Consider the following 25607-nt stretch of genomic DNA (forward strand, 5'->3'; position numbering starts at 1 on the left):
TATGGGGTCAAGGCTGATCATCTGTGCTGTATTTGTAACTTACACTCTCGGACCTAAGGAGTCCAGTGCCCCACCCCGTGGTGCCAGCTTGAACCCGGGTCCTGCTGACTGCCAAGCCTCTAGCGCCTGGCAAGGCGCCGTCTCCAGTTTTATGTTTGTGCACACGATATCAAAAACGTATCGCGACAATGACAGGCGTCATGTGTGACTACCCGGCCTACTTGGCCGCCACTGCCACGGCACTTTGGGGCCTGCACGAGGCTTCCCTGAATCACCGCTTACTCTCTCCCGCTGTCCCGCCCGGACCCAGGGCCTCCCAGTTTAGACAGTCCTCCCTCCTCTAATAGAACTGGCTGCAGGCTGCCCAGCAGGCCGCGGGGCGGGGGTGGGCCGGAGTCTGAAGGAGGCCCCATGCTGGGGCTTCGCGCTCGAGGGAGGCTTCGGGAGGGCCTGGCGGAGGTGAAAGGATTTCCCGCCCAGCCTGAGCCTCGATCTCATTCCAGCAGCGGGGAGGAGGAGAGAGGAAAAGAGGAAGGGAGGGAGGAAAGGCGACGGCGTCGATCGATGTCTCTCTTCTGGATTGCTCTTGCCTGCGCCGCAGCCGCCGTCGCCCCGCCCCTCAGACCCGCTCTGTCGTGCGCCGAGCAGCAGCCGCCTCGCCTGGTCCCGCCGCTCCGCAGGAGGTCTCTGGTCCGCCAGCACCGCGAAAATGGTGCGTCCGGGGAAGCACGGAAGGGGTGCGGGTGGGGATCTTGGAGGGGCCTGGGTGCCCAGTCCGGCAAGCACACCCCTCCGGAGCCGGGACGAGCCGGCGGGCATGAGCAGGCCGGGTTTCTCGGCCTGGTGGGGAAGCCGTGATTCAGCACGTCTGGCGGGATGCCGGCCCGGCCTCGGCCTCGGAGCCCACGGCCTGCTGCTGCCCGCCCTCCCGCCGGCGGCTCTGGCCCTCAGTCTCCGCTCCTTCCCCGAGGTCCCCTCCGGGGCTAGCGCGGGTGGAATTCCGGGGTGTCCCTGCTCCTCCCGGTGGTTCTGCTACGCCCGGGGCCGTGTGCCGCCCATCCCCCCACAGTTTACCCCGCTTTAGGACCCAACCTTCCTGCCCATGCCCCTTTGACTTCCGGGGAAACTGAGACCCAGAGAGGGGAAGGGCTTCAACCCAGAGCCTCTTGTAACTGCCCCCCAGGATCTCTGATCCCTCGGGCCATTTCTGAAAGCCGGGCTGGGCCTTGGAAAAGAGACCCTTCAGTCCAACACCGCCCGCCCCCCCCCCCAAGAGATAATCACTGTTAAGTGCCTGGCACACCGTAAGTGCAGTGTAAACTGCGGCTATCATCATCTTCATCATTTTTATTATAGGAAACAGACCAGAAAGGAAAATGACCAACCCGCAGTCCCCTAGCAGGCTCCTTAGTGGCAGAGCCACAGACCACCACCCCCAACACGCCCCAACTGCACCACACTCCCCCCTCCACCCTGCTCTGTTTTGTTTTGCTCTGTCTGCATGAAGACCTGCCCATCAGGCCCTCATTGCTCCCTGTACGGTCCCTGAAAGCTGACACCGGCATTGGGGGGCAGGCACTTAATCCACGAAAGGTGTCCGGAAGACTGTTCAGACACCTGGATTGATGTTTGTTGCTGTTGTCCTTTTCCATCCACGTGGCCTTCCTAGAAACGAGAATTGTTAACCTTACTGTGCAGCATCTTCAAATGAATGTATTCCTCCCTTTGTATGCTCTTTCAGAAGCTCAGCCCTCTTGTCAAATGTTTTGTTTTTCTGAGAGTCAGGCTGGATTCTGCTTTTCCCTCCACTCCTTCTTTGTTCTGTGTGGGTGGAGGTATCCTTATGAAAAGAGCCCCTGATTTGAAGTAAGGGGACCTGGGTTCAAATACACAAAGGTAGGCTGCTACTGTGTGTGAGACCTTGAGTAGGGTATAACCTCTCTGGTTCTGCTTCTTCCTCTCTAAAAGCAGAGGAGCTGAACTAGGTAGATCTCTTAACATCCCTTCTAGCTCCGAATACTATGAACCTATGAGATTCTGTTAACTGAGTTAGGATATGGTGGAAATTTGAGAAGGGAGACATTTTGCAACATGGAAATGTTTTGCAAGATTTAACATGTACAGTTAATATATCGATTGCCTTCTCAGGTGGAGGAGGGGGACTTGAAGTAAAGAAAGAACTTGGAACTCAAAATTTTTTTAAATAAATGTTTTAATACCTTTTGAAATTAATATTTTAAATTAATTAGTTAATTAGTTAGAGAAAGGAAGTTCAATAGCTGGGGTTTGTAGTGATGCCCTTGTGCTTAATGCAATTTTTCCTTTGCTTTCAGTTTCGAAACCAGTATGACAATGATGTCACTGTTTGGAGCCCTCAGGTAAAAAATAAATTCCTTTCCTTTTCACTTGTTGGCAACATCTTGATGGTATTAACAGTATATTCAGAACACATCTCATGAGGTCCTGTCCTATGGCGTGATCTCATTAAATATATGGAAGATGATCAATTTCTGCAGACATTGCTGGAACTTCACATTTATTAATAAAATGAAAGCTGACACGACCTGATTCAACTATAAAACGATACATTAATCCTACATCACAGAGTTTTCTATGATATGCTTTTAAAGTAGCATTTCTGGTTTTTTTTTTTTCTTTTTTAGGGCAGAATTCATCAAATAGAATATGCAATGGAAGCTGTCAAACAAGGCTCAGCTACCGTGGGCCTGAAATCAAAAACCCATGCTGTACTGGTTGCTTTGAAGGTAAGTAAAGTAGGAAGTCAGATTTTTAGAATAAATATTTCACATTCTTAGAAGTCATTATAGCTTCAAATTTCACTGTAGCATAAGCCATAACCGACTAAAGTTTATTTTCTTTTTCTTTATTGTCTCTGCTTTTGTAGAGGGCACAGTCAGAACTGGCAGCTCATCAGAAAAAAATCCTACATGTTGATAACCATATCGGAATCTCAATTGCTGGGCTCACTGCTGATGCCAGGCTCTTGTGGTGAGTACAGAATTTTTTTTAGGCTATTTCTGTGCTAGAATAATAATCTTGTTTCTGAAATTTTGTAGCGACAAGTTTGGCCAAATGATATTCATATTAGCATTTGCTCCTTTGAGAGATGACCAAAACCACATCTAATGACATTCTTTAACTGCTTGGTAAAGGAGGCAGTTTGATAGAGTGCTGAGCACTAGATTTGGAATTCTCTCTAAGCTAGAGGGGTTGGACAGGTCAGAGGTATCCCACACAAGCCCCCGACTGCCTGGACGAGATTCATTTGGAATTGGGAAATAGGAGGCAGTCTGCTGCCCCCAGGGACTGTATCTATTTGAGGCTGACACCACTCTTTTAGGTGATCTCTACAAGTCCTTCCGTCTATGCCTGAGAGCTCTCTGGGAGGCACCATGTCGGGGTTGGGGAGAGACCTGATGTCACAAAACCAGACTCAGACTTGTACCGGCCATGGGACCCAGGGCAAGTCATTTAATCCCTGTTTGTCTCATAGTCCTCACCCTAATCATGACATCTGCTTCCCAGGGCCATTGTGAGGCTCCAGTGAGACAGTCCTGGGAAAGCACTTAGCACAGGGCCTGACAGGTGCTATAGAAACACAAGCTGTTATCATCATCATTATTATTGGCTGTGGGACTCTGGACAAGGCACTTGACTTCAGTTGAGTGATCAGCCTCAGTGGCCTCATCTGGACAATAGCACCTGCCTTATAGGGTTATTGTGAGAATTAAACGAGATGACGTGTGGAGAGCACTTTGCAAAGCTCTATGCATCGGGCATTGTTCTGTTCTGGGTACCTGGAAAGCTAAGATAAAGATGAAACTATCCCTGCTCTCAAAGAGTTTGCTTTCCATGGGGAGAAAATAACATGTAAATTAAAAATTAAATACAGATATTTACCAGATCATTTCTGTGGGACGGGCACAGGTCTAAAGGAATTTTGTTAACACTGGATGGAGAGTTCCAGAGGCTACAGTGGAAGGTTAAGATAGACTGGTATGGGGGTAAGGAAGGGAGGGAGCTGATGTGCACAGGTGAGCACATGGTAGCAGAGAATCATGGAGATTCTGAGCAGAACCATAGAGGAATAGGTTGTTACACCCTTGTCGGTCATGATGCTTATCCATCCATCCATCCATCAGTAACAGATAGAGGACAGGGGTGCACACGCTCGTGTGTGTGTGTGTTCTCGTGTGCTCGCACTCGCCTGCCTGCATTAACAGGGGACATAGAGAGGTTCTCGTTCTTTTCGGTGGTCAGAGCAGAGGATGGTGGAATCCTGGGGGCCTGGCTGGTTAGAGTGTTCTGGCACTCTCTGGTTTCCTAATTAAATGATAAGGTGCTTGATGCCAGCCAAGAGGTGCCATAGAAGTGTGATATAAAGGCCAAGATGATGACAACAGTATTTAAATATAGCTAGAAGAGAGCCTCCCCTTCTTCCGGGTCAGTCAGAGAGATAGTGAGAAAGCTGGCTCCTGCTTGGTTGGTTCTTTTTTACTCTATCCAAAGAAATATGCAAACTTATGTTTTAAAAATAAACTATTGCGGGGGGCAGCTAGGTGGCGCAGTGGATAGAGCACCGGCCCTGGAGTCAGGAGTACCTGAGTTCAAATCCGGCCTCAGACACTTAACACTTACTAGCTGTGTGACCCTGGGCAAGTCACTTAACCCCAATTGCCTCACTTAAAAAAAAATAAATAAATAAACTATTGCCAATATATGGTTATATTTGATGTATGGGATCAGGGTCAACAAATTTTCATAGGGCAACCAGGGCATCATTCCAATAATTAATCTTGTTAATAGAAAATTAAATAGACATCCAGTGTTTGCTTTGATCTCGCTCCAGGCGACAAGAGTTTTGCTTTCAACTCTGATAAGCACACCTCAGCAAAGCGGTGACTAAAGAAGCATACTACTTTATTCACCTATTTATTTTGTAATGAATATCTTTTATTTCTCTGCAGTTATAAAATCAGTCCAGTTAAAATTTTGAGAGGTAGAGGACTCATTTACCAGATATATTTGAAATATCATTTTAAGTCAGACAAACACTTCATTCAGTTTGATATTGGCAACAAGAGAAGGATTGTGGGAGGGTTTGGTTTGTCTTCAGATTAAAGATGTTTTCCAAATATCCGAAGCTTCCCTTAAATTCATGGATGACAGGTCCATAAGAGGTTATCATATAAACCCTTCGTGTGTGTGTGTGTGTGTGTGTGTGTGTGTGTGTAAATCAGTAAATGTGTTACATGTCATTTATATTTTCAACTGTTTATTTTGCCACCCTCTAAAGTAGCAATTCTTCTCAAGCACCATAGTGTACAATTCCGGTCGTAGTTTAGAATGCCAAAGAAACATGCTTTGAAGTGTCAAAGACTGCTCCCTGTTTTTCTGGGATTTATCAGAGAAGTCTGTGACTTTCAGGGTGCTTGAGCTGTGGTTCTGGAGACTTTGCTCATATCCTTTTTGATTTATTAACCTTTCTATGCCTCTTTTGACCATTTTGAGTACATCCTTATGCAAAATGCTCTTCCTAGAACCATAGAATGGTAAAGCTTGAATCTTAGCACAGTCTTCTTGTGATTTATCCAGTCATGTAATTGATAGTGAGAGATGCAGTATTGGAAGTCAGGGCTCCTGACCCCTGGTCCCACATTTTTTCTACCATTTTGCTTTATTGATCTCCTCAATTGCTTTCTTTTGGACCTCCTTTCCATGGTGTTCAGGGAGGACTAGTAACTCTGGTATAAGGGCTGCTGACTCCTTTTCAGGGCTGCTCATCCACCTGTGGTGCCCACCTTTACCCACTCACCTGTGGCTCTAAGAAACTATATCACCCTGGTAAACCCTCTCAGCAGCTGTGCTAACCTAGGTTGAGGTTAACTGTCAGGCCTCAAACCCATTGATGAGTTAGGAAGATGTCTACTCTAAGCATATGAGGACTTATCCCTGAGGATTGGGTGATTGAGAACAGTTTGTTCCCACAGCCCTGAAGGTAGCTGAAACAGGTGCTTTAGTGCTTGGTAGGTGAGTGAAGATGCCACGGTCATCGACTGCATCTCCGGCCATCACTAGTTGTCCTGCCACTGGACTCTGATGACTCAGGAAGAGAGAGTAAGGCTGACACCTTTGTACAACTGTGCCTCACTTAAACTCCATTTACCCAGGAATCAAGACATTACCCATTGGTCCTCTTCTAAAACAAAGGACAAACAACAACCCCTTTGTTAAGGGGCAGCAACTAGAATTGTACATGTAAGGCAGATAGTTATACTATGGTTTCCTACACAAATAGGATAGTGGTGTCATCTTTTTTTTCCCCCTGGTTCCCAAGTTTTTGCTGATGCTCAGCATTTTCTTGACCAGGGACTCAGTCCTAGCTCAACTCAGACATTGGCTTTATCTTGGGCACTGATGCCTAAACAGATCTCTCAGCAGTGGCTCCTTTCCTCAGTTATAATTGTATAAGTTGGAATATTTTTCCTTAAACATATTACTGTGCAGCTGCTCATGGTAAAGCTTATCTGCCATTCTTTTTCTTGTTCACCCATCCTAAGGAGATGCTCCTACAGCTTGTTCAGTTAAACTCAGCCAGTATTGATTAAGGACTTGTTAGCATACTGCTGTGTGCTCAACGCTATGGCTTGGCATTTCACTCCTAGGAGAGCTTGGCATTATCTTTGGAAAGTTCACCGTATACTTTCTTCTTCTAGATTATTTATAAAAATTTAAAAACAAATCCCACTCCACCCCTAATCCCTCACGTGGGTAATCCTGCTTTTATCGCCCTCTGGACTGGAGAAGTGCTTTTATATCTCTGCTTGTGGTCTCCTACACCACTGATCTATCCCCAACAACCCCAAGCACTTTCACTTATTGTGACTTTGACTCCTCTTCCAGTCACACAGCGCTATTCTACTTTATTTGAAACCTGTTTACCTGGGTGCTTGCTGCTGCTCCTCCTAAACTAATTGAAGTCCTTGAGTGCACGCTGTGTCCCAGGGGCCCTAGAGCAGTGTTGTCACTGTCCACGTCCAGACTTAGCTATTACTAAGTACTTGCCAGTGACAAGCACCTGCCTTCAGGGAGCTTCAGTAAGTAAATCTACAAGCCACACAGAGGAGTACTGGGGTTGGGAGAGAGCCTGATCCAAGGCCTGTGGAGGTCATGGCTCTTAAGTGGAGCCCTAAGAGTCCCAAAGGGCAGGGGTGATGAGGGAGTGTTATGGGGCCAAGGGGCAGGAGAGGAGGAGGAATGCTGGCCGTGGACCAGAAACAGCTTTGGGATGGTCTAGTTGGGGTGTCTTGTGAATGAGGGGCAGCCTGGAAAGATGGGTTATAGATCGTGATGGCCTTTGAATGCCCCACGAAGGACTTTGTGTCTGATCTGGAGGCAGTGGGGAGCCACAGAAGCTTCTAGAGAGGAGCAGACAGGATCGGTCCCTGTATGACAAGAATATTAGGGTGGATAAGAGAGAAATCAGCTAGGAGAATATGACAGCAGTCCAGGAAAAGAGAAGAGAGCCTGAGCCAAGGTGAAGGAGACAGTGTGTGTGTAAGTGCTGTGGAGAGAAAACGGATGAGACGTGGGGGTTGAGGGAAGAGCCAAGAGTCAAGGTAGTGACTCCTAGTTTTGGGGGCTGAGGCAGTGCCCTCAAAAGATTGAGAGTTGGAAAGAAGGAGGGCTTACGGGGAAGAAGATGTAGCCATTGTTTACAAAGACATAGGACGTTTAGAATTGGAAGGGACCTGAGAGGTTGAGTCCCACCTTTCATTTTACCCGTGAGGAAACTGAGGCCTACAGAAGGTGTGACTTGCCTGGAGTCATATAGCTTAAGTACATTTCTAAGGTGGGATTGGGGCCCAGCTATCCCTGACTCTGGGTACAACAGGTTACCCCTAACCACACTAATGTGTTTGAGCCTCATCCCTTTAGGACAGCAGCCACTGGTAATGTGGTTCTGGAGCTCAGAAGACAAACCGAGGCTTGATTTGTAGGTTCAGGGTCATCAGCAGAGATGATGTTTGAACCTGTGGAAGGTGGTAAGATCACCAACACAATATAGAGTTGAGGGAAATTGAGCCAGGAGAGGACTTTGGGGTAGCACCCGGGTGATGATCCAGCAAAGGCCTTTGAGGAGCGTCACTTAAACAAATCAGTCAGAAATTATTTTTCCCTTTCAAAAGATATGTTGCATGGGGCAGAGCCAAGATGGTGGAGGAAAGACATTAAACACACAGAACTCCTGATGCAGTTACCCCGAAAACAGCAATAAAAGAACTCCTGGAGCAGAAAAAACCCACAAAAATACGGGCTGAGATTATTTTCCAGCCACAGACAGATTAAAGGGGGCCATGCTGAGCTACTGATAAAGTCCAGCCCCTGCGATTGTGCCAACAGAAACCCCAGGCACACAGCACCAGAGGAACTTTTTTGGACAACTCCTCAATCTGAAGTCTTATTTTTATCTGTTTTCTCTCACAACCTAGCTAATGTAGAGATGTTTTCCATGACTACTCATGTATAACTTACATTGAATTGCTTGAGTTCTTGGGATGGGGGAGGGAAGGGAGGGAGGAAGAGAAGTTGGAACACAAAGTTTTTTTAAATGATGTCAAAATTTGCTTTTACATGGAATTTGGAAAATAAAATTCTAAACTACTCAAAAGATATGTTGCCATTCCCTTGAACAAGTAATTTAATTATTATCAGGCCCAGCAGGAGATTCTTCCATATATCCCCTACCACTTTTCTTTTGGATAAGAGCAGCAGAAAGACAGAAGTAGCCAGTCTTCTGCCACAGTGACTCTCTGTAATGCTTTCCAGCCAATCATTTGACAGTTTCCTTCTTTACTTCTCTTGGAACTCTTGAGTGGGAGACTGTCCTTTTCTTTGGTCATAGACCGCTCTGTCAGTCTGGTGAAACCAATGGATGCCTTCTTAGAATAAGGACTTAAAAGCACTGAAGGAAATGCTAGATGTCATTTAGAGGTTATTGAAAATAGAGATGTGGATTTTTTTCCCATCCAAGTTCATAGTCTGCGAGGATCTATGAACTCCAGGTTCAGAACTCCTTGTCTACAACATTGAGAACATGCATTTAGCTTCATTTGATGTCATAATTCTGACGAGCTGCCTTCAAAGGCAAGTTTGAAAAAGAGAATCTCCCTGATTTCTGTGAATGTCTGAAAAGAATCCCCCAAAGCCATGTCAAATTAAACTAGTGGATTAATCTGGGGAAATTTTCTTGCGATCTAAAATTCTGGTTTTCTAGTTGTTTTTCCAGCAACTTCATGCGTCAGGAGTGCCTGGATTCCAGATTTGTGTTTGACAGGCCTCTTCCAGTGTCTCGCCTGGTGTCTCTAATTGGAAGCAGTATCTTTTTGTGTCAGTAATTAGGGGTATGAACATGAACATGGAGGGTAACGTACAGTAGGTTGTAAATGGGCTTAAGACAAGGGATTTGGTTGCCTCCATCCACATCCCTGAAAGCAACTAATGTTTCCTAGAATACCACACATATGTCCATATGCACACAGTGTTGCTGGAGCTGTGTGGAAACTGGAGGTTTTAAATCCCAGCAGACCATTCCAAATGGTGCATAATTACCCATGCTTCCTGAGGACACAGTTACTGTATATTGGCACCCTGCATGGGAAAAGAGAGTTCTTAGGGATTTATGCTGGGTTTGATGAAGACCCCAAAATGCTGAGTTTTAGGCTAAAGAGAGGACTCGGACCATTGTTTTATCAAACAAAAAAATGAGGTGATTGCAAAAATTTATCCTGGTATATTTGGGGGGCTTTTATTGTTTGTCATGAAGATGATATAAAATTTGTTTGAGAGCTAAACCATGACATTCCTACAGTCCCATGTTTGCTTAGATTAAGGAAGGCATCTCAAAAAGAAACAATCTGTTCACATTAGCAAAGAGTCTTTAACTAGATTAAGAGACCCAGATACCAACACAGCGCTATGGCCGGAGACCTTATGGTGTGGGACTGCTTATTGCAGGTTATGATGTAAGTACAAACTGTTGTTTCTGTTAAGTGAAATTAACTGTTGGAAGTAACTTTGCTTTCTTGAGTGTTTTTTTGGCTCGTAAGTAGAGTCCCTGTGGTGCTTTGGATAGAGGACTGAGCTTAGAGTCAGTGAGATTCAGGTTTAGATCCTGACTTTACTACTTGCTATCTCTGTGACCTTAGCCCTGGGTGCCTCAGGCCACTCCCCTGGCCTTCACTGTTAAGCCATAATGAGGCCAGTAGGCTTCCTTGTGCTGCTGACAGAAACCTCAGCTCCTTTGCGTATTCACATGGATGCTAACCACTGAAGCAAGAAGGCACATTCAGACTTTGATGAGCTGAAATGTTTAGGGAATGGGATGCTTAAGTTTAATTGAATTTTTATTAAATTGCATTTTAAGCAGACAGAAATTTTGTTTGTTTCAACCACCACTACTGAAAATTTCTCGGAACTGTGAGTCCACTTTTCTTATAGAGCAGGTACATCGTCCTGGGGTGGGGAATGAATTCTTAATGTTGGCGATTTTGTCACCTTTCAGTTGTCATTGTGAACTTCACTGGTAATTATATGGAATAATAGCTTCAAAAGGTACTTAATAACAGTTATAATAACAGCATTTTTACCATGCTTTTAGGTTTGTGTAGTACATTACAATTATCTCGTTTGATCTTTACAAAAACCATAGGATGTAGGTGCTATTGATATTCCCATTTTATAGATGGGGAAACTGAGACAGGCAGCCCTTAAGTGAGTTGGCCAATATCACTTAGCTACCATGTGTCTGAGGCAGGATTTGAACTCAGGTCTTCCTGACATAAGGTTCTGTGATCTATCCTCTGCACCACCCAGTGGCTTGAACTGAATGTATATACACTGAAAATTAGGACTGTGGGCTGATCTAGGCAGGGCCCTTTTCTTTTAATACTAACCCCTCTGGTGTTTATAGGTAAGCCCTGCCTATTTCCTGCAAAACAAAAACAAAACTGCCTAACAGAGTGTGGTTCAGGGTTTTGCCGTAATTTGCCTCCTTTCAAGGCATTTGTATTCTATCCATAAATTATTGTTTTCTTAATTTAAGCAAAACAGTATTTGTTTTCTTCTTTTTTTAATCCAGATTACAGAAAGTAAAATTATCATGTACTTTTATTTAAGAAATTAAAAGTTTGTCAGTACACCTTTTAATACCACTATACCTAAATTTATCATAAACAGCAGTGAACTTTTTTCATGCATATCTAGCTTAAGCAGCTAACGTGTTCTCTCCCTTTTTGCAGGATATGGGTCCTCATATCTTCCAAACCTGTCCATCTGCAAACTACTTTGACTGTCGGGCTATGTCCATTGGAGCCCGTTCACAGTCTGCCCGTACTTACTTGGAGAGGTGTATGTCCAAGTTCAGTGACTGTAAGTCATATGCAGAGGCTGAAAGCCTTATAAAAAGGCTTTCTGTGCTGATGTGTCCTGCCACAGATATGACCCACCTTCCTTTCCCTGCCCCTGGCCTATTCTCACCTTTACTCCCTACCCAGAGGCCCTTCCAGAAGCCTACAGTTTGGCTCCCACTGCTAGCCAGGCCCACTTTCTGCCAGTAATCAGCATCTTCCAACCCACAACAATCCAGAGAGAAAGACAATAAAAAAGGGATCATGAGAAAGGAAAGAGAAGAGATGAGACTGACAGAAAACTATGTTTCCCTTTAGAGGGGAGAAGGGATGGGGAGTAGGAAAGGAGAGATGAGGCAGAGCTTGTTAATTTTGATCTTCATATATAGGGTACCTCATAGGGAAAAGAGGGAGACCTGAGTGAAATTAGAGCAGCAAGTCCAGGAGGCCTTGCTCACCCGGCAGGCTTACTTCTGTGGCTCAGTTACATAGACTGTTTTTATGGTCCAGGACCTCATTTTAAGCAGTACAGTTAAAACAAACTGAAGAAACCATCAAGTGTTTTCCCTGGAAGGCAAGCCTGATCTTGAGCGATTAGGCGACCTTTGTGATTTTTTTGTGTAAAGTACTTGACACTGGTTATGGCTTTTGGTGTCCAATTTGGCTGAAAAGCGCTAAACATTTAGGCAAAACATAGGTTTAAAATGGCAGGCTTGTTAAATAGAAATTTGACTTGTTGAAAGGTAAAGCAAAATCATTCATTTTCCTCATGTAGGCAATCTCAATGAGCTGGTCAAACATGGTCTCCGTGCCTTACGGGAAACACTCCCTGCAGAACAAGACCTAACCACAAAGGTAAATTTCACCTTTTTTTTTCCCGTTAAAATAAAGATCATGTAGTTCTTTTAGCCTGGGAAGAGGTAACTTGTGCCTTCAAAACCCAATCACCACCCCTGGTCATACTTGCCTTGTTACCAACTAGACAGCCGTAATTGACCAAAATACTTAAACTGCCTGTGCCTCAATTTCCCAAGGAAGGACTGTATGCATCTTAAAGTTCTTTATAATGAGTTATTGTTATGGTCCACTTAGTGCTGTAGGGAGTCCCAGGTTTTTTTTGTTTTCCTTTTTTTGCATTAATTTTGTGCGTTTCTATCCAAAATTTCTTTTAGCTGATAAATCAAAAATTTTGTTCCATTTGCTAGATATTAATGATTGAAAAATGTTTCATATGAAGTGGTCGGTAAATTTCACAAGTAGATTATCTAATATTTGACAAAAGTCAGAAACGGACCTAGATATAGTGTGAGATTTTTTAAAAGTATAACTTTATAAATGATCAAATTTTTAAATAGATTTTTATTTTTCATAAAACCATCTCTTTCCACTCTATTCCCTTCTTTTTTGATAATGAGACAAAACCCATTCAATCCAATAAAGAATTTCCCTCCTTTTCTTAATTAGGTGAGTCTTGGCATGATTCATACATTTTGTTTCAGTCTCCAGATGAAGTAGTCAGTTTAATACCAGCTTAACAAGGGCTTTTATAACTTACAAAGTGTCTTGATATTTTAAAAATTCTGCTTCCTAGAATGTTTCCATTGGAATTGTTGGAAAAGACTTGGAGTTCACCATCTATGATGATGATGATGTGTCTCCTTTCCTGGAAGGTCTTGAAGAAAGACCACAGAGAAAAGCACAGGTAGGTCATGGAGCTGCTTGCAAACACGACTTTCTCTCATGTTGTTCATAAGAAAATATCTTGGAGCCCCATAAAGAAAGATTGTTCTAACCTTTTGCAGAAATATAATCAGATTATAATCTAAATGATGATTAAGAAGTAAGTTGATATAAATTGTTTTAATAGGAATGAGTTTAAAGTAGTTTCATGTAGAAATGAAAAGGTACTTCCTTCCATTAATATAAGCAGGGAAATACCAGAAGAAAAAGACTGGAGGTGAGATCAAAGTGAACATTAAGACTAAGTAGGAGTCAGAGATCCGATGAGTTAGTGGAAATTTGTGGTCAGGCTTTGATTATTGTCGGTATTTGATAAATGTGTACTTTTACAAAACAAAAAGCACCCTGTGTTATTCAGATTGTAGCTTTTTTTTTTACTGCATGGAACCAGCTACCTATTGCTTGGTTGCTGTTGACTTAATGTGTTCTTTGTGTTTTCCCCCTTCAGCCTGCTCAGCCTGCTGATGAACCTGCAGAGAAGGCTGATGAGCCAATGGAGCACTGATTTGTATAAGCCAGTCTATGTCTGTTAGTCAGTCCAAAAGGAACCCTTCTGTCCATATATCAGCCATTATCTACGCTTTAAACCAGATGCAGAGTTACAGAATGAGATGTTCTTAGGAATCAGTCCTGCAAGGATTTTTCCAAGAAACCTAACCGAAAGGCTTATAACTGGGTGCATTTTCTTTAAGAGGGAAGATGTAATCATTTTCTAGCAAGAATGGGGTATCGGCACTACTGTTTTTATATGAAGAACATATTGTCTTTATGATTTTAAAGGCAACTGTGAAATAAAATTGTTTCAACTGATGATGGTATTTTTTTTCGACAGCTTCAACAAAAACACTGTCACTTGCCATATCCATGGTCAGAGTTATTCATGTGTGTGATTTTAAATGTTTGGAAATTTGTTGAACTGAAAGAGAAAGACTACACCATGATCTTCCTTCTCAGCCCTCAAGAGAGGGACAGGGCTTCGAGGTGGGATAGCCCTTGACCAGAGTGGCAAGAAAGGCTTAGTTTGAAATGGAGGTTCTGGGGAGAGAAGAAACACCCACTCACCTTGGGCCAGTGCTTTTAAAAATAATCCTTTTTTCTAAAGGGAATAGCCATCATGCCAGCAAACATTGTGGAAATTGTGCTTAAAATAACCAAAAAAATTCAAACCCTCCAAACTTGTGTATTATAAAAGGGAATGACAAGGACGTTAACGTCCTCTTTGTTTTCCCACTCATCCCATCTGCATACATCATCCAATCTTGTGATTTTTATACATCTAGGTGGTTGGAACACATCTGGAGGGATCAAGAAAATGTAAATGTAGAAGGTGGCAAGTGAGGTGAGGTGAGAATGCCTTCCAGGCCTAGGGAACTCTGCCATTCCTCAGTCTATGGATACTTAGGTAGTTAACAGTTTCCCAATATTATAAACAACACTGCCACAAATATTTTTGTGCTGTCAGGTCTTTCCCCTTGCCATTAACATCCTTAGGGTATGGTCCCACCAGCGAGATCACTGGCTGAAAGGTCTGGCCTCTTCTATTAAACTGTTGTGAATGCTTATCACTGGCCAAGGTACTCTTACATACGGCCCAAAGTCCAATAACAGATGGGGATTAGCTGCTAGCTGAATTATAATAATTGACACGTAGCTTTATAGTTTGCAAAGGACTTTGTGCACAACAGCTCTGTGAGGCAGGTAGCTGGTAAGTGTTAAGTGTCTGAGGCCAGATTTGAACTCAGGTCCTCCTGATTCCAGGGCCAGTGCTCTATCCATTGCGCCACCTAGCTGCCCGAGGCATGCCATTTTTGAGATGAAACCGGTTTAGGGAAGTTAAGGCAGCAAATGCCAGGTGAGTCAAAGCACCACCACCATCTCCCCCCATACAATGCCTCCAGCCCAGTGCTCTCAGCCATTACCCTGGGAAGCAGCTCCCCTGGAGAACAGGTCAATCAGGGCCACTAACAGCCATCTCCTGCCAGCCTGGCCAAAGCAGAAAGGCCCCCTGAGGGAGAGATGGGCATCAAGCAGTGGCAGGAGGAGCAAACCACCAGCAACAACCACCCTGACCACTAACTCCCCTCAGGCCCTCATGAAGGCATACCAGAACTCAGAGCCCAAGAGTCTTGGGAACTTCAAGGCTTCTAGCCCAGTGTCCTCAGCCATCATCCTGGGCAGCAGCCCCTGTGAGATGCAGCCTGGCCACCGCTCCTGCAGCAGCTATAGTCACAGCTCCTGCCTTAGACACCAGCCGCATGATGTGAGGCAAGAGAACTGATCTCTCTGGGCCCAAGTTTCCTCATCAGTAAAATGGGGATAATATCACCTCACAGCTCATTATGAGGACCAAATGACATGTAAAGCACTTTGGAAACCTATGTAGCATTATGTGTTAAGTATTATTACTGTTATTGTTTACATATGTGTACTTATGTGTGACACAGGAACTGCTTGAAAGTACTGGGCTGATTTAGCCAGAAGAAAAGATTTTAATAGGGTTCATCATAGGTGTCTATCAAGACTGTCTGAAGTTATTTTGTTATGTGTAGTAGAGAATCGATTTGGGGTGTTTTTGGCCCCAGAGGGCAGAACTAAAAACAAAATGGTGCAAGCTACAGAGGCAGGTATATAAAGAAACACTTCCTAACAATACTGTCCAAAGGTGTAATGTAAGAGGTAATAAATGCTTTTTAAATAATAAGATGACTAGAAAAACCTGATACCTCCTATATCCTTTTCTGGAAATGAGACAAAATAGAAGTAGCAGTCTCATTTACAAAAACCAAAAATTTTCCCCAATTCCCTGGGTCCTGTTCCCTACTTCCTGTGATGATCAAAGGAGATAATAATTGTAAAGGGCTTCACACAGTGCTTGACATATGGTAAGTGCTATATAAATGTTAGCTATCATTTTGCTCACTTATTCACTCATTTAAAAAAACCTTAAGCATCTACCATATGCAGAGCCCTGGATTGTAAGCTCCTTGAAGGTAGGGACTATCTTTTTCCTGTTTAGCACAATACCTGGAACGTAGTAAATGCTTAATAAATGTTTCCTGATTGGTTGCTAAGGACAGAGGACACAAATAAGAAAAACAAAACGTTCTCTGCCTTTAAAAGTTTACTGCGTATCTAGTAGCAGGGAAGAATCAGACAATGGATGTAAGTAGCAAATACAAAGTTTGTTGTTCAGTTGTGTCCAATTCTTCATGAGCCCATTTGGGCAGAGATACTGGACTGGTTTTCCATTTCCTTCTCCAGCTCATTTTACAGATGAGGAAACTGAGGCAAACAAGATTAAGTGATTTAACCAGGATCACACAGCTAGTAAGTGTCTGAGGCTAGGTTAGAGCTCAGAAAGATGAGTTCCTGATTCCAGTCCCTACCTAGCTGTCCTATATAAGGCATAAGGCAGAACATGTTAAATACATAAAACAGTTTAACTGGAGTATTGTAAAAGATTTAAGGAAGAGAGAGATCACTTCTAACTGGGGATATCAGGAAAGGTTTTGTGAAGCAAAGGAATAATTTCATCCAACAGAGATGCAGGTGTTGTCTCATCCAAGGGCATATAGGAACTAGGGTGAGAATGAAGAAGAGTGAGTAGCCCAGGTGGGTTTAAACAGTACATAAACTCAGATACAATGAGATAACAAAGAAAGGTACACAGGGCCATCTTTAGAGTTTCAAGGGACCTTAGAAAGTAGTCCAACCCTTTCATTGCATGGATAATAAAAGGGGCTAAGGAAGTTTAAGTGATTTTTAGGGATCAGATGGACAGACCCAAAGAGTTAGTTGGAAGGGACTACAACAGCCATTTGGTCTAACTCAGATCTCACCCAAAATACCTTCTGCAGGATCACAAACCTGTGTTAGAAGACTTTCAGTGAAGGGAAACCCACGGCTTCTTGGGCAAGCTCCTTCCACTCCAGGCTAGATCTACCAGGAAATTTTTTCTTCCTCCTACTGCCCTGTGAGACCAACCATAACAAATCTAATCTATTTTCCACATGGCAACCTTTCAGCTACTTAAAAGCAGTTTCCATTTCCCCATTAAACCTCTTCTGCCCAAGCATCCTCAGGTCTTTCAGAAGTTCTTCACATGAGGGATGGTCCCTGACAAGTTGGAGAGTGTCCAGAGGAGGCAGATCACATTTTTGAAGGGCTTCAACATCATATCACATGAGGATTATATGAAGGAACAGGGGATGGTTAGCCTGGCAGAAAAGAGAAAAAGAGGAAGGTGATCACTGTCTCCGAGTATTCAAAAACATGTCATTTGCACAAGGAAATAGACTTCTGCTTCAGAGACCAAACGGATGAACGCTGCAGAGACGGACTTAACATTAGGGGGAAACCCCCTGACAATCTGAGCTATCTATCCACAGGGGACTGAAGTGGACTGCATTTATTTCATCAGAAGCTGGTGGGTTCTCCCTCACTGGAGGTCTATTTATTCATCCTAAGGCTGGCTGACCACTTATGGGAGGATGGCTGGAGGGGATTCCTTGTAGAATTGTGGCTGCACTAGATAACCTCTAAGGTTTCTTCCCAGTATGGTGGGTGCTTCATCCAGACGGCGCTTGATTTCTTGCCAAGCCAACATAAAGTTCCTTTCTTTGCTATTCAAGGCTCTCTGTAGCCTGGTACAAAGTTACCCTCCCACCTCATCTCATCCGATCTCTCTGTTTGGTAGGTTCTCTCTCCCTTTCTCTCCTTTTCAATTCCTATTTATCTTTTAAAGTTCAACCTCAAATGCCATCTCTCCCGGGAAGCCTTCTTGGTTGCACCAGGGTTCATAACAAATTCCCCCTTAGATCTTGTGTATCCCTTCACATCATCGTTGCTAGCAAAAGCGCTTTATTAATATTATCTCTTTAGAGCCTCACAACAACTTTGCGAGGTAGGTGCTATTGTCATCCCCATCTTACAGGTGAGAAAACTGAAGCAGACAGAGCTTAAGTGACTTGCCCATGGTCACACAGCCGGTAAGTGTCTGCGGCTAAATTTGAACTCAGGTCTTCCTGACTCCAGAGGCAGCGCGCTATACACCGCGCCACCAATCTGCCCGATATATATTATATTAATTATGTTATGTATCATATTACATTATATTATAATTGTTATTGTTATTCTCGGGTCGCCTTTGGGTCTCCAGCGCCCATAACAGTACCCAGTAAGGTACATTAAACTGCACTAAGCCGAATGGAGGCTACCTGCGGCCAGGGCCAGGCTGACGCCGGCAGGGGAGCAACGTCTCTACAATTTAGCTAGAGCGTTCACGGGAATGCGCGGCCGCCCCGCAGGGGGCGAGTTCCCGAAAGCCTCCATTGACTTCACCAATCGACGTGAGTCGGGAGGGATTGAGGCGGGACCGAGGACGTGGGAGGCGAAGCTGCGCGACGGGAGGAGGCGTGTCCTCTCCGAGCCTCCGTAGACGCTAGGTGGCTTCGGTCCTGTTCCCTTCCACGTCAGCCCGGGACTCTGAGGAGCCGCCGCCGCTACTGCTGCCGCCGTCACCACCCCGGGCCAGGTAGCGGGTAGGGGTCGAAGCTGGGTCGGGGTCCAAGCCGCGGCACTCCGAGGTCGAGTCTCGTTGCTCCGCTGGGAAGGGGCGGGAGGGCGGCCTTCGGCGGGGGTCGCGGCCCTGGGCCTGCTCGGCCCAATCCTCGGTGTCCTCCCCCCCCCCCCCCAAGCCGGGGCGGGGGCTGTGCCGGGGGCGGTTTTGGGGGGACGGCCTTTGACCCCCGACCCTGAAGGGACTGACTCCGCACACCTGACACGGCTCGGGAAGCCGCTTGACCTCCAGCCCTCCCCGCCTGCCGCGGGCTCCGGCAGCCTTCCGAGGCCAGGGCAGAGGAGGCCTTGCCCAGGCCGGAGCCCGAGCACCCGGGGACCCTGAGTCGCCCCTCCCAGCCCCTTGCTGGCGTGGCTCCTGTCTCCTTCTCCCGACCCCGGGATTCCTCCCGGGCCGTTCCCCGTGCCTGCAGTGCCTTCCCTCGGGTCCCAGCCACCGTCCCATCTTCTGCAGGCAGCTTTTCCTGGGGTGCCCTCGCCCTGGAATTCTCTCCTCCATGTTTTGGCACACAGGTGTTTGCAGACAACATGCGTTAGACTGGAAGCTCCCCAGCGCTTAGTACATTGCCTGGCATGCAGCAGGCGCTTAATAAGTGCTTGTTGATTGGCACCCCCTATAGTTACCATGCATTATCCGCAAAAATATCTCTTGTTCCCATAGCACTTTGGAATCTCCTTAAAACCACTATGAAGTAGGTAGAGTACAAGCGAAAAAGGTAAAGAAAAAGGGGAAATAAGTAGAAGAAACATTATCCTCATCTTATCGACTAGGAAAGCAAGCCTTTGGAAGGAAATGTGATGGAGCCATGGGTCTGGGGTCACAGGGCTTGTAAACAACACATAGGAATGGAAACACAGGTCTCACCTAAACCCCCAGTCCAGCATTTGCCTTAGAGCTATCACAGTATGTATCATGATGGACTCTAAGCTCTGTTAGGGCAAGATTGAGGAATGGGGACTAGACTTGTGATCTTCTTGAAACCTCCCCCAGCAAAGCTGGTTGGCACCTTCTCTGTAGCTTAATTTTAGTTGCCTAGAATATGTATCGGGTAAGACTGCGCAGAAACTGTTTCTCTTTTTTTTTTCTCTTAGAGAACTACCAAATACACAAGTAAAGGCTCTGTTCACAGGTGCTTGGTACGTGTTTAAGTGACTCCATATTCATTCTGATGAAACCAGTTCCTTGGAATCTGAGATTATGATTGTTATCAAAAATTGAGAGACTCTGTCTCCTTACCTTTCCCCAAGCTGGAAGTGCATTGGCTACACACAGGGTAATCCCAACATGGATCAGGACAGAAGTTTTGATTTTGCTACTTTTCCAACTTCAACCCCCCTCCTTAAGCAGCCCAGTGGCTCCCCTCCTCCCTTCCAAAGGCTCACAATACTGGTGCTAGACAGTGCTGATGCTCAGTTAACGTTAGTCCCACTACAACTTTAAAGTTATTAAGCAGAGTGTGTTTTATTTGCCTCTACTAGGATTATGTTAATTGGCATATTCAAACTTTTTAACAAGTAATGATATCTTGTACTTATTCTAGAATTTCTGATATTTATCATCAAAAATACTGAGACTGTGGAGTACCTATAACCAAACACCATGACAGCTGCAGAAAATGTATGCTATACGTTAATTAACGTACCCATGGATTCAGAACCACCATCTGAAATTATCTTAAAAAATGACCTTGGTAAGTGATGAATGGGAAACCTGGACATGGACACATTTGTTTATGAAGCTAACTTTCTAATTGGAAGCTGTAGTTTTCATTTTATTTCAGTCCAAGAGACCCTTGATTTCATCTTTGTGTGGGGACAGACTTGACCAGCACAGTTCACAATCCTTCTCTCTAAGATTTAGTGTACAGTCTTCAAGAGTTATTGGGGCTGAACAAATTAATTAGATTTTGGCTAACTTTCTAGGGATGTGTTTTTCTGAACCTTGATAAGCTGGTCCACCAGTGATAAAAAGCATTAGATTTGGTTTTCAAACCTTTTCTCTTTGGTAAGCCAGAGCTGCAACTTTGTTGACATGGCCTTTGTGAAGCTGTGGTCACCACCACACTAGGAAGAGGCATAAAAGAAAGGTCAGGGTAGGGCATTTTAGTCAGAATTTTTATATCACAAAAACCGTGCACAAACAAGTGAGTAAAAGTGCTTCTACACATTCTATAGCTGTCTATCCTATCAAAAATGGAAACGTCATTTATTCTAAGACTTTGCATGTATTATTCTTTGTTTAAATTTCTAGCTACTCCATGGTGCGTTGCATGTGTCAGGCACTTATCAACTATTTTTTAAATTGGAATGAAATTTGAAGATAGGGCATCTATCTCAATAATGCAAAGAGAACATAACAGATGGACTGTTTGATGAGATATTTGTAAAGTGTATAAATTCTTATTCCCTTCCTCCCCCTACAAAACCCAGCTGGAGTTTTTAGAGGTCCTTCCTTCTTTTTAAGGATTGGTGGTGGGTACGAGGTCGAGACTGTCTGACTCTCCTTGTGAGACCTTTGTGTGGTCTTCTTGTTTACTTGAGGTAAACTAAAGGCAGCTGATTTCTCACCTAAGATCATAAGGTTTAGGGCAGGAAGGAAATCTAACAATAATAATAACAATAGTTGGCCTTATGTAGCACTTTTAAGTTTACAAAGCAGGTTTTATATGTACATTTGTGTGTGTGTGTGTGTGTGTGTGTGTGTGTGTGTGTGTGATTTGTGTGCAACACTGAAATAGGGAGCTTGTAGGTATCATTATTCCTTTCTATAAATGGGTAAACTAAAACTTAGGTTACAGCTATAGTAATAACAAATACCAACTGTCAAAGAAAGCATTTGACTGCAAACTTTTTTGAATTCCCAAATTCTGGGTTCTTTCTACTCTCATTCACAAAGGAATGACTTGTTTAAGCCTTATGTTTCTAGTAAAGAGCAGAATGAGGATTTGCATCCAAGTCCTTAGGACTAGAATATGGCCCTGGAAGCATTTATCTTATTCAAAACAGAGGCAGATAAAGAGGTTTCCTTGAACCTGAGTTTTAAGTCCTGCCTCTGACATAGGTACATCATGGCAGTGTAACCCAGGACAAGACCTATTACCTCTCAGTGCCCCCAAGCAATTCTGTAAGCCTGTAAATCATTGAGCAATTGCTGATCTGCACTACAGAAGGAACTTCCACATGGATGACCTCATAGACTCATTTTTTAAAATCTGTGAGGAAACCCAGAAGCCAGATGGGAGAATCATGGTAGAAGGTATTTGAGTGTAGAACAACAGAGGGAGGGACTGAAATATTGTTGTCATTATAATATACCATAGACCACCAAGATAAAAAGGAGAAATAGATGAGCAGTTCAAGAAAAAGGTCATAAGACTGGCACACAGACTTGATAGAGGAGTGGGGAAGAGGGAGGGGTCAGTTTTTTAGATGTCTGTTGAACTATTGATTCCAAAAGCAGAGCAGCTAATAATTTCTTGACTTGCCATTATTATAATTTCACTCTTCAAAATGTGAAGTAATTCAGCAAGAGAAAGTTCTATTATGTGTCAGATTTTTATCAACAGGAATAACTTGTTACTGAGATGGAAATGTTGGGAAGCAATGTGACCACTTAATCTTAGAATTTATGATGAAGGAGAATAGTATAACATTCACCCTAGATTTTGGGAGAGTAGATTTCAGAGTTAAAAAGCAAAGACAACTAGGATCCCATGGCCTAAAAACCTACTGGGGAAGTTGGATAGGAACTTCTCAGAATAAGATTCTGAAGACCCAAAGAGAAATGGTTTTCATAAAGAGGAAAGAAAGAAGATGTCTAAAGAGACTAGTGTGGATGCACAGGGAACTTACCAATTGAATTTTTTAAAGACATAAGCAAAAGAGAAAAGCAAGCACAGGTAATAGAGGTTCAACCAATCATCAAATATTTATAAAGTGTTGATTATGTGTCAAGTACTGGACTGAGCACTGGAGGTACAAAGAAAGAGCAAAAACCAGCCCTGCCCTCAAGGAACTTGTGTTCTAATGGAGAGAGATAACAAATCAATGCACACAAAATAAATATACAGCTGATGGGAGATGATTTTAGAGGGAGTGGCTTTAGCAGCTGGAAGACAAGGAAAGTACTCTTGTAGCTGGTCCTTGAATGGAAAGTTAGGAGGAAGAGCATCTGAGCATGGAAAACAGCCTGTGTAAAGTGTAGAGGCCTGGGAAAAGTGTGTTGTGTGTGAGGGACAGCGAGTGTGTTAGTAGGGTTGGATCATGGAATATATTGAGTAGACTATAAAAAGATTGAAAAAGTAGCAAGGGGCCACATTGGAGAGATTTAAATGCCAAAAAAATAACTTTACATTTGATCTTAAAGGTAATAGCGAGCCACTGGGTTTTGTTCAAAGTGGAAGGGGAGGGGAGTGATTTGGGAAAGCACTTTGACAGCTCTGGAGGATGGATTGTAGTGGGGAGAGACTTGAGACAAAGGTGACCAGTTAGAAGACTGTTTCCATAGTGTATGCTAGAAGTGATGAGGTAATACACAAAAGTAGTGAAGAGATATTGTAGGGAAAAAAATTCTAAGATTTGTCAACCAATTCTATATGTTAAAATGAGAGAGGAGTTGAAGGTGACACCAACGTTTCAGACCTGACTGGAAGATTGGAGGTACCCTTGATAATAATAGGGAAGAAAAAAAAAGATAATAGGGAAGTTCAGAAAAGGGGTGGGTTTGGGGAAAGATATGAGTTCTGTTTTGGATTTCTTGAATGAAATACAAAAATGTGGCACAGCCCTGTGAGAATAGTGTCAAGATCATCAACACTCAGATTGAGCTGAAGTTGGTGAGGAAGGTGAAGGATGGCAGAAATGTGTGTTTTTGTTTTGTTTTGAACACTGTATTTGGGGAAAGGAGTGTCTAAGAATAGGACTGATGAATGGGTCAGTGATAAAGGAAGAGAGATAGCAGAGCTCCTCAGCTCTTATTTTACTTGTATTTTCTCTGGCTGACAAAATGATCTTTGCTTTCTTTGGGAAAAGACTACAAGTGGCTAATAGGGAGATATTCCTTTCAAGATAAGGTAGGTAGGTAGATAGATAGATAGATAGATAGATAGATAGATAGATAGATAGATAGATAGATAATCCATTGAATAAATTCTTATGCTTTTCTTGAATCTAGAACTGGTTGAATGGCCTGATGTAAAATTTAGTCATTAATAGATTTTTCAAGACACCCCCACACACACACACACATTCAGTTACACGACCCTATATGGAGTCACAACCCACAATTTAAGAAGCTAGGATTGATACCATATCCCCCATTTTACAGATCAGGAAGCTGAGAACGAAAGAGGGAGGACTTGCCTAAGTGAATGGCAGAGGGAGGACTAGAACAGATCTGCTGGCTCTCAATCCAAGCTTTTTTCATTGTACAAGGGCCCTGTCACTAATTAGTTTGTGTTTTCATTTCACGTGATTTTTCCTGTTTGGTATTTATCATAGGTTTTTACAGCTTTAATTTTTCATGAGACAGATTTGGGGCTTTGTTGCTGATGTTTGATATTTTTCATTTGGTTGTTATTTAAATTTTTTTTCTCCTAATACTATTAAGCATTCTTTTTAAATTTGTGCTTTAAAAATGTTGTATGTGTGCTTTTAATTAGAAAAGGGAGATGTGAAGTCAAAGACTGAGGCTTTGAAGAAAGTGATCATTATGATCCTGAATGGTGAAAAGCTTCCTGGACTTCTGATGACCATCATTCGCTTTGTATTGCCTCTCCAAGATCATACCATCAAAAAATTACTCCTAGTATTTTGGGAAATTGTGCCTAAAACAACTCCAGATGGTCGACTTTTACATGAGATGATCCTTGTATGCGATGCTTATCGAAAGGTAAATCAGTTTGCTTAAGGGCTAGAATTTGGTTCTCTTTTTGCTCCTTTTTCTGAATGCTTTCTTTTAAAAATCAGTTGTCAGAAAGTGCAGTGATATTCAGAACTAAGTTCTCATTTGTGAAATGGGAAAATTCATTTTATTCCAAAATTAATTCATATCCACTTGTCTTTGCTGAAATATTCCCTATGTGCATATTATGAATGAAAAATTAAGTACTTAATATAGAAATTTTATAAAATTATCTTATACTAAGAACACATGGATATCAAAAGTATAAGTTGATTCAGATGAACAGCATTAAAAATGAGGCTAAGATGTTCCATTTAATATGGAAGTGGTCAAACTCTTCTTTCCTACACTCTTTCTTCAAAACATTGAGACATTGAAAACTTTTTTGGTGGTTTTAGCATTTTAAAAGAGGGACTGGAGAATGAACATTTCCTTTTTAAAAAATGATGGCTCCAGAAAAAAAAGAAAGTATTTGCTGTTTGAATTTGTGTTTCAGGATCTTCAGCACCCCAACGAGTTCATTCGGGGCTCCACTCTTCGTTTTCTTTGCAAACTGAAAGAAGCTGAGTTATTGGAGCCCCTGATGCCAGCTATCCGGGCCTGCCTAGAGCATCGGCACAGCTACGTGCGGAGGAATGCTGTCCTGGCCATCTATACAATCTACAGGTTGGTACATATTCATGCTTGTGCTGCAGCGGCTGGGGTGAGTCAGTGGGAGAAGGAGCCGACACCACATTTCACATCTTCGCTTCCAGGAGCACTGAGCAGTCTCAAAAGATGCCTTTTCTCTCCCCAGATAGAACCTGACACAGGCTCTTTCTTCCCTCCTTAAGTAACTTGAAATAAATTTACTAACACTCAAATAAAATATGGAAAAAATCTCCAAATGTAAACTATTCGCAATTAATTAAAAATATAATTCAAATAATAGGCACAAGTTTCAGTCTGAGAATGTTTGT

General features: G+C 43.4%; 2 protein-coding genes across 6 annotated transcripts in view; both read left to right on the forward strand.

Moving 5' to 3' along the window:
• Nucleotides 1-608: 608 nt before the first annotated feature.
• Nucleotides 609-13979, forward strand: PSMA1 (proteasome 20S subunit alpha 1). The gene is made up of 10 exons (XM_043973391.1): nt 609-712; nt 2334-2378; nt 2664-2765; nt 2906-3009; nt 9311-9399; nt 9976-10046; nt 11322-11451; nt 12205-12284; nt 13021-13131; nt 13618-13979. The coding sequence occupies exons 1-10, from the start codon at nt 710-712 to the stop codon at nt 13672-13674; spliced, it is 792 nt and encodes a 263-aa protein (XP_043829326.1). The 5' UTR covers nt 609-709; the 3' UTR covers nt 13675-13979.
• Nucleotides 13980-18574: 4595 nt separating this feature from the next.
• The window catches only part of COPB1 (COPI coat complex subunit beta 1), a 33862-nt gene continuing 26829 nt past the window's right edge, over nt 18575-25607 (forward strand). Inside the window, exons 1-4 of one of the 5 annotated variants that reach the window (XM_043971727.1) lie at nt 18575-18702; nt 20288-20437; nt 24407-24636; nt 25145-25314. In XM_043971727.1, coding sequence (XP_043827662.1) covers nt 20347-20437; nt 24407-24636; nt 25145-25314 — 491 coding nt within the window. In that variant the 5' untranslated portion in view covers nt 18575-18702; nt 20288-20346. Of the gene's footprint in view, nt 18755-19865; nt 19884-20287; nt 20438-24406; nt 24637-25144; nt 25315-25607 lie in introns of those variants that run through there. The other 4 variants (XM_043971726.1, XM_043971729.1, XM_043971728.1 and 1 more) reach the window with 4 other exon arrangements.

This window comes from Dromiciops gliroides, chromosome 6 (assembly GCF_019393635.1).
Source record: "Dromiciops gliroides isolate mDroGli1 chromosome 6, mDroGli1.pri, whole genome shotgun sequence".
NCBI lineage: Eukaryota > Metazoa > Chordata > Mammalia > Microbiotheria > Microbiotheriidae > Dromiciops > Dromiciops gliroides.